This window comes from Mirounga angustirostris, unplaced genomic scaffold (assembly GCF_029215605.1).
Source record: "Mirounga angustirostris isolate CCGP_5_RB_7025 unplaced genomic scaffold, mMirAng1.0.hap1 SCAF_2, whole genome shotgun sequence".
Taxonomy (NCBI): Eukaryota; Metazoa; Chordata; class Mammalia; order Carnivora; family Phocidae; genus Mirounga; species Mirounga angustirostris.
Window position 1 is genome coordinate 75,750,672 of NW_026991710.1, and position 15,889 is coordinate 75,766,560.

Below are 15,889 nucleotides of genomic sequence, written 5' to 3' on the forward strand. Positions count from 1 at the left end.
TCTGAAAGACTTTGCATAGGTGATTGGACTGTTCTTCAGGCAGGAGAGTGACCAACCTATTTTACCTTTCAGCTTGGGTGCTGGAATCCTGTCACAGGGCTGAATGGATCACTGACTGACAAGAAACTAGAGAATAACATGCGTGGAGTGGTTCTACGTGTGGTGACTGTTCTGGTAAGTCTGATCTGAGCCTTGTGGTTCTGGCTTCTAGAAGTTACTTTATCCCTCATTTCTTTATGTTTTATTAAGTGATGCCATAATCTTAAAAAAACTTTTAACAAATCCTGACTATGCTTTCAAAGATATGTTTAATGGTCATATTTTCCAACCTTCAATTTATATGGATCAGAATCAGATTTTTGCAGGCTTTACTTTTAATTACAGTGCTTTTGTCAGTAACTTTCTGAGACATTTTAGTCCCAGTTTGCTATACATGATAAAGTAACGGCCTCTCTCAGGTATTCTGTTACTGTAAGTATGCATAAATAAGAGTAACCATGCCAAACAAGGCTAGAGTTGACCAAATATAGTACATTCAATAATACTCAAACATTGGTAGACCAAAACAATGCTTTTCTAGCAAGAACCTACTTCAAAGGAAAGATCATACAATTGTTTAATAAATATTTATTGAGAATCAACTGTATTCAAGCTCAGTGCTGATTACTGGGGACCACTGATGAATAAAGAAATGGTAGATATGATTCTGTCTTTATGAAGCTCACCATCTAGATTCTGTGAATATTATATGGAATTATACAATTATAAATATAATTATACAATTACATTTACTTAGAAAATCAAAAGGTAACTATTATCATTATTCTTTATATTATTATTTTCTCTTCTAAAAGGCATATAAAATTACATGTTAATAGAAATCTTTTTTAACAACAAAATACTCAAATGGATACTGTCTAAATAGCCATAAAGCAGGAAAATATGCATTCTCCCTTGCTATTTCTATGAGTTTAGGCTTATGCTACTTTATAGTCAGTTTCAAAATGTCCATAGTTGTTAACTTTATTTTTCTTTAGAAAAGCCTACTTGTTTTTAAATTTGAAAAAGTCTTTTCTACAGGCTGAATAAATTGCAGAATTAGTAGGTGGAAGAAACCAGTCTTTTTTTTTAAATTGCTGCCAATTGAATATCTAGCAAAGTTTGTAACAGCAATGGCTGCCCCTTATACATTGTTTAATACAAATTAAGTGGACTCAACATAATTTCATTGTTAAAAAAAAGATCTGTATTATTCTCTGTAAGAGTATATTCAAATGAGTAGTCTAGTCCCTATTTTTGGTACGTATACTTTAATCTTAGTTATTATTTTGATAAGATTTTTACTTTTTTGGCAAATAATTAAATTATGAATACTTGACAACTTGAATGTGATGGTGCTTCTGTATGTACCCAAGGCTGTGGATATGCATCTGCACTGATGTGCTAATATTAAAAAAAAAAAGACAGACATTTAAAGTGCAGTGAACTATTAATAGTCTCCTTTCTAGTGATTAACATGGAATCTCAGGAGACAACTTCAATAAAAACAATATATGTACATTGTTTTTATCTTTGAGATTCATATTTCTAAGGCAAGCTAACCTCATTTAGTCCCTAAGCAAATATTTATTTAATACTTTACTGTATGATAAGACTTGGTAATGGATTAAATGAATAATACCTATACCTATTACATTATATACCTATTATGTAGGTATATGTCTTCATCTTAAAGGTATGTTCATACCTCAAGGTACACATAGAATCTTGTTGGGAGATGCACATACAAAAGAAAACCAGGCAAGAACTATTAAATACTTACTATATGCCAGGTACTTTATGAAGTTATTTGCCTGTATTGTTTTATTTAGTCCTTAAACAGTATTTCCAAGAAATAGATACTTTTCTGATTCCAAGGATGAGGAAGAGGAAACTGGGACATCCAGAGGTTGGTTGGGGAAAAAAAAAAAAAATGTGGAGGATATACTGATAGTAAGTAGCAGAGAGAGTTAGGATTCAAATCCAGGAAGTGAAACTGACTCCAGACCTCTTAACCTCTTCCCCCTTAACATTATATTATGTTCTCTCTACTCCTACTGTGATAAGTGTGAGAATTGAGGTATCTATAGGATTTTATTTGGTTTGAGGGCAAAAAATTCTTTACTCTGAATAAGATGACAATGAGTTTTATTGGGAAAGCTGTATATGGCAAATTATTTTAAATTCATTTCCAGGCTGAACAAAATGATTGCTATGCAATGAGATGATATTGCTTCATGCAATGGTAATGTGTTCATGCCCCAGTCTCACCTTCATGACTCATAATGGCCTCCATGTCCTGTAAGCTCAGCCCTGCCCAGATCCCAAACACGTTAGTGAGTGGATATAGGGAAACAATGTTTCCCCAGGTCTTCTGTGAGGAGATGTGGATTTATCAGTATGTAAAGGGGCCTTACACTTATTACACTCCCACAATATGAAGCCATTGTACTTAATAATTTTGGAGGCTTACTGTTTCTTCCTGTAATTCCTGTTTGAATGGAAACTGGCCATGACCTTCTTATTTATTTCCTTCCTACAAGCACTCTTCCAGGTCTAGGTCTTACTTACGTGGCCTAGCAGGCTTCTGCTAAGAATGACTCTCCCCTCGACCCACCCGCAGCTCCAAAATCTTGATGCCCACTAAACCCCGAAACTTAGATTTGGTTTATATTGAACTTGTTTTGGCCACATAAACACCACTTCCTTGTATTCCACGAACTCGCCTCCAACACTATCAAGAAGGGAGAAGGAGGAGGAGGGTTCATGTGTAAAGACCCTGAGGGGAGATCTCAGTCTTTATTTCATCCTAACTGCAGTCTAGTCCCAGTTCTACACATACCTGCTTTAGTGCTGAGGACATTTATGCTATAATGACACACAGGTTAATAAAATTGATTTTCTTTACCTAAGTTTTAAAACCCCCATTCCTATCACTATGAATGATATTTCATTGACTTGAAAGAAATACTCTGGGGCGCCTGGGTGGCTCAGTTGGTTAAGCAACTGCCTTCGGTTCAGGTCATGATCCCGGAGTCCTGGGATCGAGTCCCACATCGGGCTCCCGGCTCAGCAGGGAGCCTGCTTCTCCCTCTGGCCCTCTCCCCTCTCATGCTGTTTCTCTGTCTCTCTCTCTTTCTCTCAAATAAATAAATAAATAAAATCTTAAAAAAAAAAAAAAAGAAAGAAAGAAAGAAATACTCCGATACTTATTTTAAACTAAATAATTCAGCAGCATACCATTTATGATGGGAAAATAAATGGTACATACAAATGATTAATTAAAGAGAGTCAAATAAAGGGCTTATTAACAAGGATATAAACAGGGTTAAAGGAATCAACAAGAGGTGTTGATGCATCAGGGCCTAGATGCACAGCAAGTCTTGACTTACCCTGAAGTCTGATGGGGCAGGGAGAGGGAGTAGTACTAAGATTTGGCAATAGCTAGAACCATGGGAGAGAGACCATTCAATAGTAGCTGTGAATTTCCATACAGGAAGAGGATGGAGAAAGTCACTGTCAAACCACAATCAGGCAATGAAGAAGTGGGGAGAAAAGTTATGTCAATTTCACTCCTCCTGTTTTTGCATCCCTTCATTGTCTCCAGGTGAAAACCTAAGCAGAAGTCAGGGGGCGAGGAAGCCCAAGTAAGGAACACCATGCAAGTCAGCGTGCCAGGACACAAAGCAGGGCAGCGAAGAGCACAGTGGATCCAGAGGGGAAATAGGGAAAAACCAACACTGGTATCTACTATTTGAAAGGACTTGTTAAAAAGTTTACAAGTGTTATTTAGTCCTTACAAAAACCCTACAAGAGATGTATCAATGACATTAGAAAGATGAAAATAGGGCACAAAAATGTTAATTAAATTTCCATGACCATATAGCTAATAAGAGCTAGAGATAAGTTTCAAGCCCAGAGATATGGTTTCCAGAGTCCATGTCCTTAGCCTCTCTGATACTCTCCCTTAAGAATCAGAATGAACTCATGTTAGGCTTAAATTAAATATAACTATTGAGATGTGAGGTTTCCAAATTTATGGGATTGATAACTTAGGAGCATTTTTCTAAACAGCATCACATATGGATAACTTTATACTCAGCCATCTCCAAAGCTACATAAATGTCTTAGAAATGGAGGAGAAGATGGAATGAGAATAAAATTCAGACCCCACAAGCTTAGTCCTTTTTCTAAACTTTTTATTTTTATATTTGACCCACTAATCTCTACTTTTTACTGAGTGGACCAAGTGTATTACTACAAGGCACTTATTAAGATTTCTTTTTTCCTTTTAACTTCTGAAGTAATGCAACTATGGATAGCCATAAATGACCTATTAAGTCATTCAGTTTTTTCATGGTAGTTCACAAAAAGTTGTTGCAAGCATGACTGAGTCACAAATATCATTATAATACTTATGAAAATATAGCAGAAAGAAGTTGGCAACAAGTGAAAAGTAAGGCTTGAGAAGGAAGCTATGCTGTACAAGATATCTGAAAACATAAACTGGCATTTAGAAGGAGCTCACTGATTAATAATTCTTATTTGCTTGATTTGGTTTTGCTTAAAACAGACACATGACATCTCTAATGAAACATGAATTCACTCATAAATTCATTGGAGAAATATTTATTGAGTGCCTTCTTCTAGATGCTTGGGGTACATACAAAACAGACAAAGATACTAACTTTTGGGAGTTTCATTCTAGCAGGCACCTTCTAAAGCTCTCAGAATATTTTTGAAAAAAAAAAATGCAATACCATTGTCCTATAGTAAGTATGCAACACAGTATTCCTTTGCCATTGCCATAGAAATAATTTTAAAGCTTTGTATAAATGTATGATTGGAAATTTATGGTAAAGCTGTGATAGTGATTTTTCTGTATTTTACAAATTTGAAACTATACAATTTTTAACATTTTAATATCTGTGAAATCAGGATATGTCTTTCAGTTAATTAATGGTTCCTTGCAATTATATTTGGCAGCATATTTTATCTTTATTAGTGGTAGGAAAAACAATGGTGCATTTTATAATTGAAAATATTTTAGATTAAATAATATATGGAGGGTATTTTTATAAAATTAATTAAGTTAATGGATATTCCTGGAAAGTTGAATTCAACTAATCTGGGCAAGAAGCCATCATAAAGAGAGAGACTATTTTAAGGAATACTTCCAAAAGAAAAGAAATAACATTAGGATATGAAGCCAATTTTAAAAAAAAGGACTGTAATAGCAATTTAAAAATTACTATCTAAACTAAAACTATCATTAGAATCACAGAAAGATAAATGTTTAAAATAAACAAAGGCAGCTTATCTTAAACCAGTACCACATAAAACAAAGTCCAAACTATGTGTTGAGAGAAGGTAAGTTTCCCCAAGCAGCTCACCATAAGAAGGTAGCTGCAAACTGAGTTGTCATTTTAAGAGTAATTTCCTTTTCCTAAAATATTTCCTTATTATTAGTCTCACTTCTTGGAATTTAGTTTTCAGCAGGCCTTATTTCCCTGTGAAAATTTACATTTTATCTGAGATCAGAGAAAGGTAAAATGACCTAAACCATTAGCCTTGATTCAACTATTTATTGAGCATATGTCATAAGCTAAACATTGTCCTAAATTCCAGAAAGGCAAAGATAAATAAGATGTAGTCCTTGCTTTCCAGGAGCTCTACGTAAACCATTTTATCAACATTATTAAGTTCTCTATTAGAAAATAGAACCTGTGTATGAAGGAGTTAGACAGAATTAAATACATTTCATAGAGGCTGAAAAAAGAATGATAAGGTTGAGAGAAATACATAGAAATAGAGAAGGACAGACATCACACTGTTTTTATGATCTAATCTCAGCAGTGACATCTAGGACTGACTTCATGGCTTTACAGGATAATTTAATTCCTTATTTCACTATGTCCTTTCATTCAGAACTCTTGTAACACTGTTATTTATTTATTTATTTTTTTTGGTAGTAATTTCATTAATGTTATATTCTCCCTCTAAAATGTAACAATAAGACACAAAGTTGATTTCACTTATAAAAACAGATCAGTAAATATTTGTTGAAGGAACAAATCAAAATATTCAGATAGCCTGAAGGGGTGTGTGTGTGGTGGGGCAGGGGAGGTAGAAGTAGAGGGAGAGGAAAAGACAAAAAGGAAAGAAAAAGGAAAAAAAAAAAACTATATGTAATTACACAAAAATAAGAACAGGTTGGACATAAGACTATGTCTGTGAATAGGCCACACTATAAATAGGTGGTCTTAAGATTCCTCATTCTTTGGTTTCCATTTCACTCACTCCAAATTTCCAAGAGAGATGGCAAAGGATAGCCCAGAGTGACAGGTATTCTTTTTTCAGCATGGGATTTCATTCCTGAATCTTTTCCCCTTTATTACACCTTGCTGAATCAATCAGACAGTTTTGCTGGAATGCTGGAGACTCCTTTATCTGTTTTATTTACATCTTGAGCAAGTCACTAAGCTTCCTGTTTTTCACTGTTCCCTTCTGAAGAACACCTGGGTTTCTCAAACTTCCCAGAGCTCCAAAATCACCATGGCTGGGTCCATCATTCTCACCAGTCAAAGCCTAAATGGCTGGAAAAGCACAGCATTCAGTTTTTGTAGATTTCTCTGCTATTTAGTCCTTCTCACAGAATTCCCTCCCTCTGCTCACCTTTGTGAGGGAGACAGGAGTGGATATCTGCTATCTCTCTGCCTCCTCGGATAACCATGTCCTAGTGCCCACCCTATTCAGTGTTCCAAATGTGTCTCCTTAGCCTTTCCAACCATTCACCAATACATTAACCCAGCATTATTGATTCAGCATCCTTCCTAGCTAAGCATTTTGCTAGGTGCTAAGGATGCAGAGGTAACAAAGTAGCATGATCATTGCATAGAATATGACATCTACTGGGAATATTGACAACATCTAAATAGAGGCACTAATGAATAGTTAAACTGGAAATATAAGGAAATGTTTCCCTGACAGAGAACTACCTGAGGTGTAGCTCCCAAAATGTGAAGGGTTGTTATGTATGTCCTAGATGTCTCATAGAAAAAACTTGGAGAAAAAACTTGGAGGGTGGAAGATGGAGACAGGATGTGGGCAACAAGCTAGTTGCACATAAATAAAACCCATGTTATATTATTAGATTATTAAAGTCCCAAATCAGTAGGAATATAGTCATATAATCTATATGCTGTTTGACCAATTCTTATCTCATAAACTCTATAGGTTTGATCTGACACTTAAAATTTTACATTTAGACTCAGTGTTAAATACAAAGAACATAAAGAATTATTTTCAAAAATCAAAAGACTCAAATCTATTAAATCTTTTGACAGATTTGACACTAGGAAATGAATTCACCCACTTACAATGTGTTCAAATAACTATATGCTTTTAAGGTAAAGTAAAAATCTTTAACTCAAAACATCAAGGATCATTCGTATTATGAAATAGCAAGATCCTATATGACAAGAAGTTACAAATAATATTGAATCATTTGATATACTCTTGGTCTTGGAGGCAGTCATTGTTAGCCCTTTTTTCACAATATTTTCATTTCCAATTTATTGATATTTCATAATTCATTTTCCCAGTCTGCAGAAAGTATAGAATTAGACAAAATCAGGATAATGGATAAAGAGAAAAAAAAGCAAAATGGGGTACAATTGTATAGTTCATGATTTTCTAAGGAAAGAGCAATCCAAATAGAAAAAACCTACCTCTTTTTTTCTCTTGGATTGTGCCTCTTTGGAAATTTTTTTAATCTTCTTATATTAAATACAAATAAATAAAACTGGGTTTTGTTGTTTAATGTTAGGGGCCATTATGGCTAATATGTAACCAACAGATTCTCAATTTGTACAATATACAAGAATGCATCAAGTTTAGAAATAGTAATTTATATATGTCAGTATAAGATCAAGGAACACACTTAGTTTCTTCCTGGAGACACATAACAAAGGAGTAAATAACATGTGATTAATTTTCTTTTTTTTTTTTTTTAAAGATTTTTTTATTTATTTGTCAGAGAGAGAGAGAGAGCACAAGCAGGGGAAGCTGCAGAGGGAGAGGGAGAAGCAGGCTTCCTGCTGAGCAAGGAGCCTGATGTGGGACTCGATCCCAGGACCCTGGGATCATGACCTGAGCTGAAGGCAGACACTTAACCGACTGAGCCACCCAGGCATCTCCATGTGATTACTTTTCTTACTGGAAGTACTTTAGCCTATTTCATTGCCTTTTCTCCACCTAGTCTTCTCTCCTCAAACCCTCATACAAAGCATTTGGCATGTACTGGAGAGAGTTCTGGCCTTACCAGTCAAAAGATGTCAGTTCAAGTTTCAGCTTTTCTACTTAATAAATCATTGAACTTATGGAAACCAAGGGGCTATTTTGAACCTCAGTTTTTCTGTCCATAAAAGGGAAGTAATGAAACTGGCCTTTAGTGAGATCAAATGGGTTTTTATGGGTACATGGGTTAAACTATGTGAAAGCAGTTAGCAAAGTACACAGTGTCCTTAAATATAAGATGTATTGTCTCTGCAGTAGAACAGTGATGTGTAAACTGAAGAAAAGAAAAAATGAGCAAGAGTGATCACAAAAATATAATAATCATTGTCATCAATCTTCAGATTTTTGTGGGATATTATTTATAAGATCCCAAGGCAGACAAAGACACATAAATTGCAGAATCATGACTTTTAGGCCTAGTTACTGTTACCTTAATTTGAAAACCTGCTAATGAGAGCCACCACAACTCTCCTGCTAGTGAAGCTGGTGCTTTCTAGAGGAAAAATGAGCAGCAACAACAAAAAAATACCTGAGGATAAAAAACGCCCCTAATTATAAACTTCAAAAATTTCTGAAGATCTGTGTATTTAATTATATTGTCTCATAAGAATTGTGTTTGATTCCAGGCTAGCTTTAAATAGATTATGTATTAATAAATAACTAAGAAAATACCAGTAATAGCCCTGAAATTCACTGTCCTCAGTTTTTTGCTAAGGACATAGTCCCAGTTTTTGCTACTTGAAAACCTTCAGCATTTTGAACCCCCACAGAGGTTTAAGCTTTCATGAGGTCTCAGCCTATCAGCCTCCTGAGACTAGAGGCAAAGTTAGGGGCCGAGAGAGTAAGCTCAACAAGAGGCTCCACTGGACAGGTACTCACAGCTGGGAGGTGGCAAGCTCTGGTAGCTCCCACAGCAGTGTCTGAAGAGGGCTCCTTTGGAAGAGTTTCTAAATAATATAGTTTGGTTCAGGGCTTCAGACAAAAATGGCAACTCTGGCTGGGGTCGTCTCCAGTGGATGTTATATAAAATAAATGGAAGTTGCAATAAAATACAATAAGTGCTATGTCATAAATACTACATTGGAAGTACACAGCATAGCAGTGTGGTGAAAAACATATGCCCTGGAGGAGTTCTACCTTCAAATTGGCAGAGTGAGGTCTTCATGAACCTACTTCCTGGCAAACAACCAAAACATTGAGTAAATAAATAACAAATAAATAAAACTTTTGAAGTCTGAACATTTTTCTAAGGGCATACAGAAAATGAAGTATCACTTACTCAGGAAAATCTAAAACTCAGTCAGAACAACAGAGTCTGTGGCAGCTGAACTTCATCCTACTCCTCTCCCTTCCACCTCACCTCCTGCCCAACTCAACTTGATGGAAGCTCCACTCCAAGCAGATTTTCCCAAGAGGCAGGACTCCCTTACCCCTAAGTTCCCAATCAAGAGTTATTTTATCTGGAGGAACAGGCAGGTAGCATTTCTTGTTAACCTTCCACCTCTAATCTGAAGAGGCTAAATTCCTGATGAGAGTGGCTCACAGTTTGGGGGCTCCCTTTCTCCACTCAGCTCCCACCCATAGGATGCAGTTTCTCATCCAGGTGTGGCAGCCCTGGAATACTGGGACCTTGATCACTCCAGCTTGCTCCAAAGGTTCCAAGCCAATAAAGGTGAGTGGAGAAGACTGGAGGTTGCACCCAACCCAGTATTAAGAGTAGTGGCATAGAAATTTTGCTCAGGGAAGAGACAGTCCATAAGAAAAGAGAAGACATAAGCATTCTCTAATTATTCGAAACAGTATAGGGAAGTTATGCCAAAGTCTCCTCTAAATTTAGAGCAACAAGCTAAATCATAAGCCATCTAGTTCACCAGTGAAAACCAGGGAAAGTGATAGTTACAAATAGCCTTCCTGGGATCATAAAAAATTTTAAAGTTTGATCTCAAAAATAACCCCTATCAAAAATTTATTTTCTTCAAACAAATGAACAATTTTTCACCCAGGCTTTATTGAAAACAATAAAGCAATCAGCCAGTAATTCATGGAGCTTAATGATTATAATGACTATGCCACAATATCTATATGGACACAAACATCCTCAACAAAATGCTAGCAAACTGAATATAGGAGCATATAAAAAGGATTATTTGCCATGACCAAGTGGAATTTATCCTAGGAATACAAGTTTGGTTCAACATATGAAAACCAATGTCCTATACCATATTAATAAAAAAAGGAATGAAGCCACATGATCATCTCAACAGATGTAGAAAAAGAATTTAATAGAATCCAATACTATTTTATAATAAGCACTCAACAATCTGGTAATAGAAGGGAATTTTCTCAACTTGAGGAAGACCGTCTATACAAAACTCAACAGCTAATCTCCTATTACTGGTGAAAAAATGGAAAGCTCCCTCTTCTAAGGTCAGTAACAAGACAAGGATGTCAGTTATCATTATTTCTATTCAACATTGTACTGGAGATTTTAGCCAGCACAATTAGGCAAGGAAATTAAATAAAAGGAATGAGATTAAAAAGGAGGAAGTAAAACTTTCTCTATTTATAAATGACATGATCTAAATATAGAAAACCCTAAAGCATGTATATACACCACACATACACACACACTATTAGATTTAATAAATGAGTTCAACAATTTTGCAAGGTACAAGGTCAATGTACAAAAAAATCAATTGCATATTTTGTATACTAGCAATGAAAAAATCTGAAAAGGAAATTAACAAAGCATTTCCATTTAAATATATCAAAAAGAATAAAATAATTAGGAATAAACTTAACAAAATAACTGCAATTTTTGTACACTAAATGCTATGGAACATAGTTGAAAGAAATTTAAGAAGTCCTAAATAAATGGAGAGATATTTTGTGGTGATGGATTGGAAGACTCAATATTATTAAGATGGGAACATTCTCCAAATGGATCTACATATTCAGTGAAATCCCTATCAAAATTCTAGCGCTTTTTTGCCATAATTAACCAGTTGATTCTAAAATTCATGTGGAAATGTAATAGGACCAGTGTAGGAGGAAAAAGGCAACAACAGAAAGTCTTAAAAAAGAACAAAGTTGGAACACTCACACCTCTCAATTTCATAACTTACTAAAAAGCTACAGTAATCAAGATAGCATCATATTGGTTAAAGATAGACATTTAGATCAGTGGAATAGAACTGAGAGACCAGAATTAAGCCATATACCCATGGTTAACTGATTTTAAACAAGAGTGTCAAGACCATTCAATGGGGAAAGAATAGTCTTTTCAAAAATCATGCAGATACAAGTAGGTACCCACATGCAAAAGAATGAATTCAGACCCCTACTTCAAACCATATATAGAAATTAACTGCAGGGTTGCCTGGGTAGCTCAGTTGGTTAACTGTCTGACTCTTGATCTTAGCTCAGGTCTTGATCTCAGGGTTGTGAGTTCAAGCCCCACATTGGGCTCCACACTGGCCATGGAGCCTACTTAAAAAAAAAAAAAAAAAAAGAAACTCCAAATGGATCATAGACTTAAATGTAAGAGTTAAACCTGTAAAACGGTTAGAAGAAAACGTAGGTGTAAATCTTTGTAACTTTATTTTGGGAATAGATTCTTAAATATGACACTCAAAGCACAAGCAATCAAAAAAAATTAAAATGTTGGATTTCATCAAAATTAAAAACATTTATGCCTCAAAGGAGAGAATCAAAAAAAGTGAAAAGACAACCCATGGCTTGGTAGAAAATACTTGCAAATCATATTTCTGATAAGGCACTTGTGTTTAGTATATATAAATAATAAAGTTGGAATAACTCAATATGAAGAAGAAAAATAAACCAATTAAAAATGGACAAAGGATCTCAACAGTTTTTCAAAGAAGGGATATAAATTGTCAATAAGCACATGAAAAGGTTCCCAAAATTATTTGCCATCATGGAAATGCAAATCAAAACTATAATGAACTACCACTTCACACCCTCTAGGATGTGTTTAAAACAACAACAACAACAAAAAAACTACATTTTTTTTTAAAGATTTTATTTCTTTATTTGGCAGAAAGAGGCACAGCGAGAGAGGGAACACAAGCAGGGGGAGTGGGAGAGGGAGAAGCAGGCTTCCCGCTGAGCAGGGAGCCCGATGCGGGGCTCGATCCCAGGACCCTGGGATCATGACCTGAGCCGAAGGCAGACGCCCAACGACTGAGCCACCCAGGCACCCCAAAAAAACTATCTTTAAAAAAAAAGGCTGGAGAAGATTAGGGAGTTGGGAGGTGATGGCTAATGGAAGCTAGATTTCTTTGGGGAATAATGTTCTAAAGCTGATTGCAGTGAGGGTAGCATGTCTGTGAATATGCTGATGCCATTGATTGTGAAAACTACGAATGAGTGAATTATATGGTATGTGAATTATATCTAAATGAAGTTATTAAAAAAAAGAGTAGTCTGGAACTGGATTATATTGAAATTCCTAGTTCTCCAACTCTCTATGATTCTATTTCTTCATCTGTAAAATGGAAATAATATTACTATCTACCACATAGAGCTGCAATGGAAATTAAAGGAATTAATGCATGCAAAGAACAAAGGACTTGTAACAGTCTGGCACACAGGAAGTGTACATACGTGTGTGTGTGTGTGTGTGTGTTCTCATTATGCACAAGGTGTTAAGAGAAAACATAAAAGAGGCATCTAACTTATGGGTAGGGCAGTGGGAGAGGCTTAAAGAATGGCACAAAGTAGTTTTGAAAGATGAGCAAGGATTATCAAGGCATAGATAAAAGGGAAGGGATATTCAACAACGTAAAGAATATATGCAAAAGTATGCAGACATCAAGAATTTAAAGTATCCTATAAGTAAATAGGAATATTACCTGAAATAAATGAAATTGAAATGCAGAAAATGCCAGCAGCCTGTGTGTAAGGTATTCTTTTTTAGGAGCTCCTTTGGAGACAATTCAATTAGAAATTTGTTTGTGAAAGTGAGGTTAGCATGATATAATTTAGATAATATGCATCAACAAGTTAAAGATATCATCATTACAACTCTGATCTAGCCTGAAGTTTAGATAAAATGGTTCTCATTTTTGTTATCGAAACAGTGTAATCAGTGAATATATCTCTGTATTGTCTACATATTTTGCTGTCTCTTCTGCTGATCGTACTCATCTTATGTGAGAGAAAAGGGAAAAAGGTGATTTTTATAAACAAACACTTGAGGATTATATGCAAATGATGGCCTATGCAAACAATGTAATTTATAGCAACACTGGAATATGTATTCACTTCAATGCTGACTGAATAAAATCCTCATGAGAATTGATGCATGACAATGGCTTGACAGTGTCTTATTCTTTCTCATCACACCAAGTCTTAAGATGATAGTTGTCATGCAGACATGTGTGCGGATCTCTACTGCACAAGGTAACCATGCATGACCTAATGTTTTTCCTTTTGGAAGTTGAAACCTGAATTCTTGGACTAAACAATGAATAAATATTTCAGAGATGTGTTATATAATTTACTTCTGAAAAATAGATTTACTACTGGTCTCTAGATATTTAGAAAGATATTGACAGAGTCATTTGCAAATTCAAAGATGTAGACAGCATGGGTCTATATTAACTTCCATAACTTCTGCAGTATTCTAACCAAAATTATATGAACTGTATTATACTTTACTTTGCAAATTGCATTATACCACTGTACCTGAAAAACTAAATGTTAAGGTGACCTTGAAGTCTTAAGTTATCTTTTGCCAATAAGTAGTTTTAGCATAGTTACAACAAACACAAAACCAGTCCTATATACAATTCCTCAGAAATGAACATGAGTATAAAAATAAAAAGATGAATAAAAATAAAAAGAATAAAAAACAGAGAGGTGTTTCTGATACAGATTTTACTCTTTGGAGCTATAAAGGATTCTATTAATGAATTAATAATCATTAAAGCTTATAGGTAATGTTACCAACTAACACTTAAACCACACTTACTAATAAATCTTCTTCTTGATATTTTAAAATCTCCTGTCTTCGTGGAGCCCTCAAGATTCTTATCTGCATTGTTGTGATATGACTGAGACTTAGAGCTAATTAAATAGCTTCTTCAGGTCACCTATATGGTAAAAATAAGCATTGAATTTGTGTTTGTCTGACTCTCTAACCATCCATGATGGAGTAACAAGTGCTAGACTAAATCCCTGTTATAAACAACTAGAAAACTGAGCAAAGAATGGAAAAAAACTTTCAAACATTGGTTACCAGGTAAAAAAGGATTTTGATGGCTAAGAGGTTGGAGACAACTAAATGATCCCAACAATCACCCCAGATTTCTGACTGGTGGGGCAATTTCCATACTGGAGGCACAGGGATATAGATCCAAAACAGAGCTTATCAGCCTCCCTGAGTTTAGAAATTAGAGATCTAAGTTTGGGAAGGCTAAGGTGGTTGATAATTTAAGAATGTGTTCTGGAAAAGAGGGAGCTATCAAGGAGAATACTTGCAGAAATTTTAAGTCTTGTCTGAGTAATAGGTTGTAAATTCATACAGAGAAACTGCAAAGCTGGACAAAGAACGACAGGAAGCAGATCAAGTCCCAGAACTCATATGTGATGTAGAGACTTTTGAGAACGATTTCACTTTGTGGGGAGGGGATCTTATTCTACCAAGACTTTAAAAGGATATATGAAAAGCATATGTTTATCTTTGAATTATATAGCAATTAATAGATATTTAAGTATATAACTTTTATATAGATGTGAAGTGGGATAGTCCCATGTATCTTGCTATTTTCTTGTCTTAAATGTTGCCCTGACCTCTCAAAAGGTCCAGCTTTTTATCAGGAAGATGCATATTCATCTGCCACCTCTGAACTTCAATAGCATGTTGATGTTGTTGCTGTTTTATTGCTGACCTAAATTAGCACTGGGTAAACAGATGCAAAAAAAAAAAAAGTCACAGGAAGTTGTCTTTGCTTATGTTTTAGGAATCTTCCCAATCAGTAGGGAAAAACAGTTTTGAATTAAAATGTAATAATTAGATTTCTCTTTACAAAGGAAATACATTTTGAGAAAATCTAGTGTGCTTTCCCCGTGCCTCTCAAAGAGCCATGGAGTTGGATGGCAGTGAGGAAGCTAGACCTCAAGTGGGATTCAGATTCTTTCACAGAAACAGGAACAGGTTTCGACCAATAGGGGACCGTTTATCAAATCACTATCCGTTGCACTAAATGGGATTCTAGGGTAGACTGAAATGAAAAGAGATACCTCCAAAAAGCATTCAACGTGGGAATAGCTTACTCATCTGTCAGCTCCTTGAACACAAACAGCTACTAAAATTCAGCTCTCTCTAGGGAGGTAGGAGTCAGTCAAGGAGAGAACCACCATACTGCATGGAGGTCCCAGAAATGGAAAAGTTGGTCAAGGAAAGGAAGGCAAATGCATACTGGTTCAGAATACACCCCTTGGATTTTTTAATGATCAGTTGAAATACAAAGCAGTTTGGGTTGTAAGGTATTGTTTCATAGCATCTCCACGTAAACTGTGTACTAAT

The 15,889-nt window shown here is 35.3% G+C and overlaps 1 protein-coding gene across 1 annotated transcript in view; it reads left to right on the forward strand.

Annotated features, from left to right (window-relative positions):
- GRID2 (glutamate ionotropic receptor delta type subunit 2) overlaps positions 1-15,889 on the forward strand; it is a 1,408,631-nt gene that overhangs the window by 1,070,667 nt on the left and 322,075 nt on the right. The window contains exon 9 of the mRNA XM_064584815.1: positions 73-174. Within this exon, the coding sequence (XP_064440885.1) occupies positions 73-174 (102 nt within the window). The remainder of the gene's footprint in view (positions 1-72; positions 175-15,889) is intronic.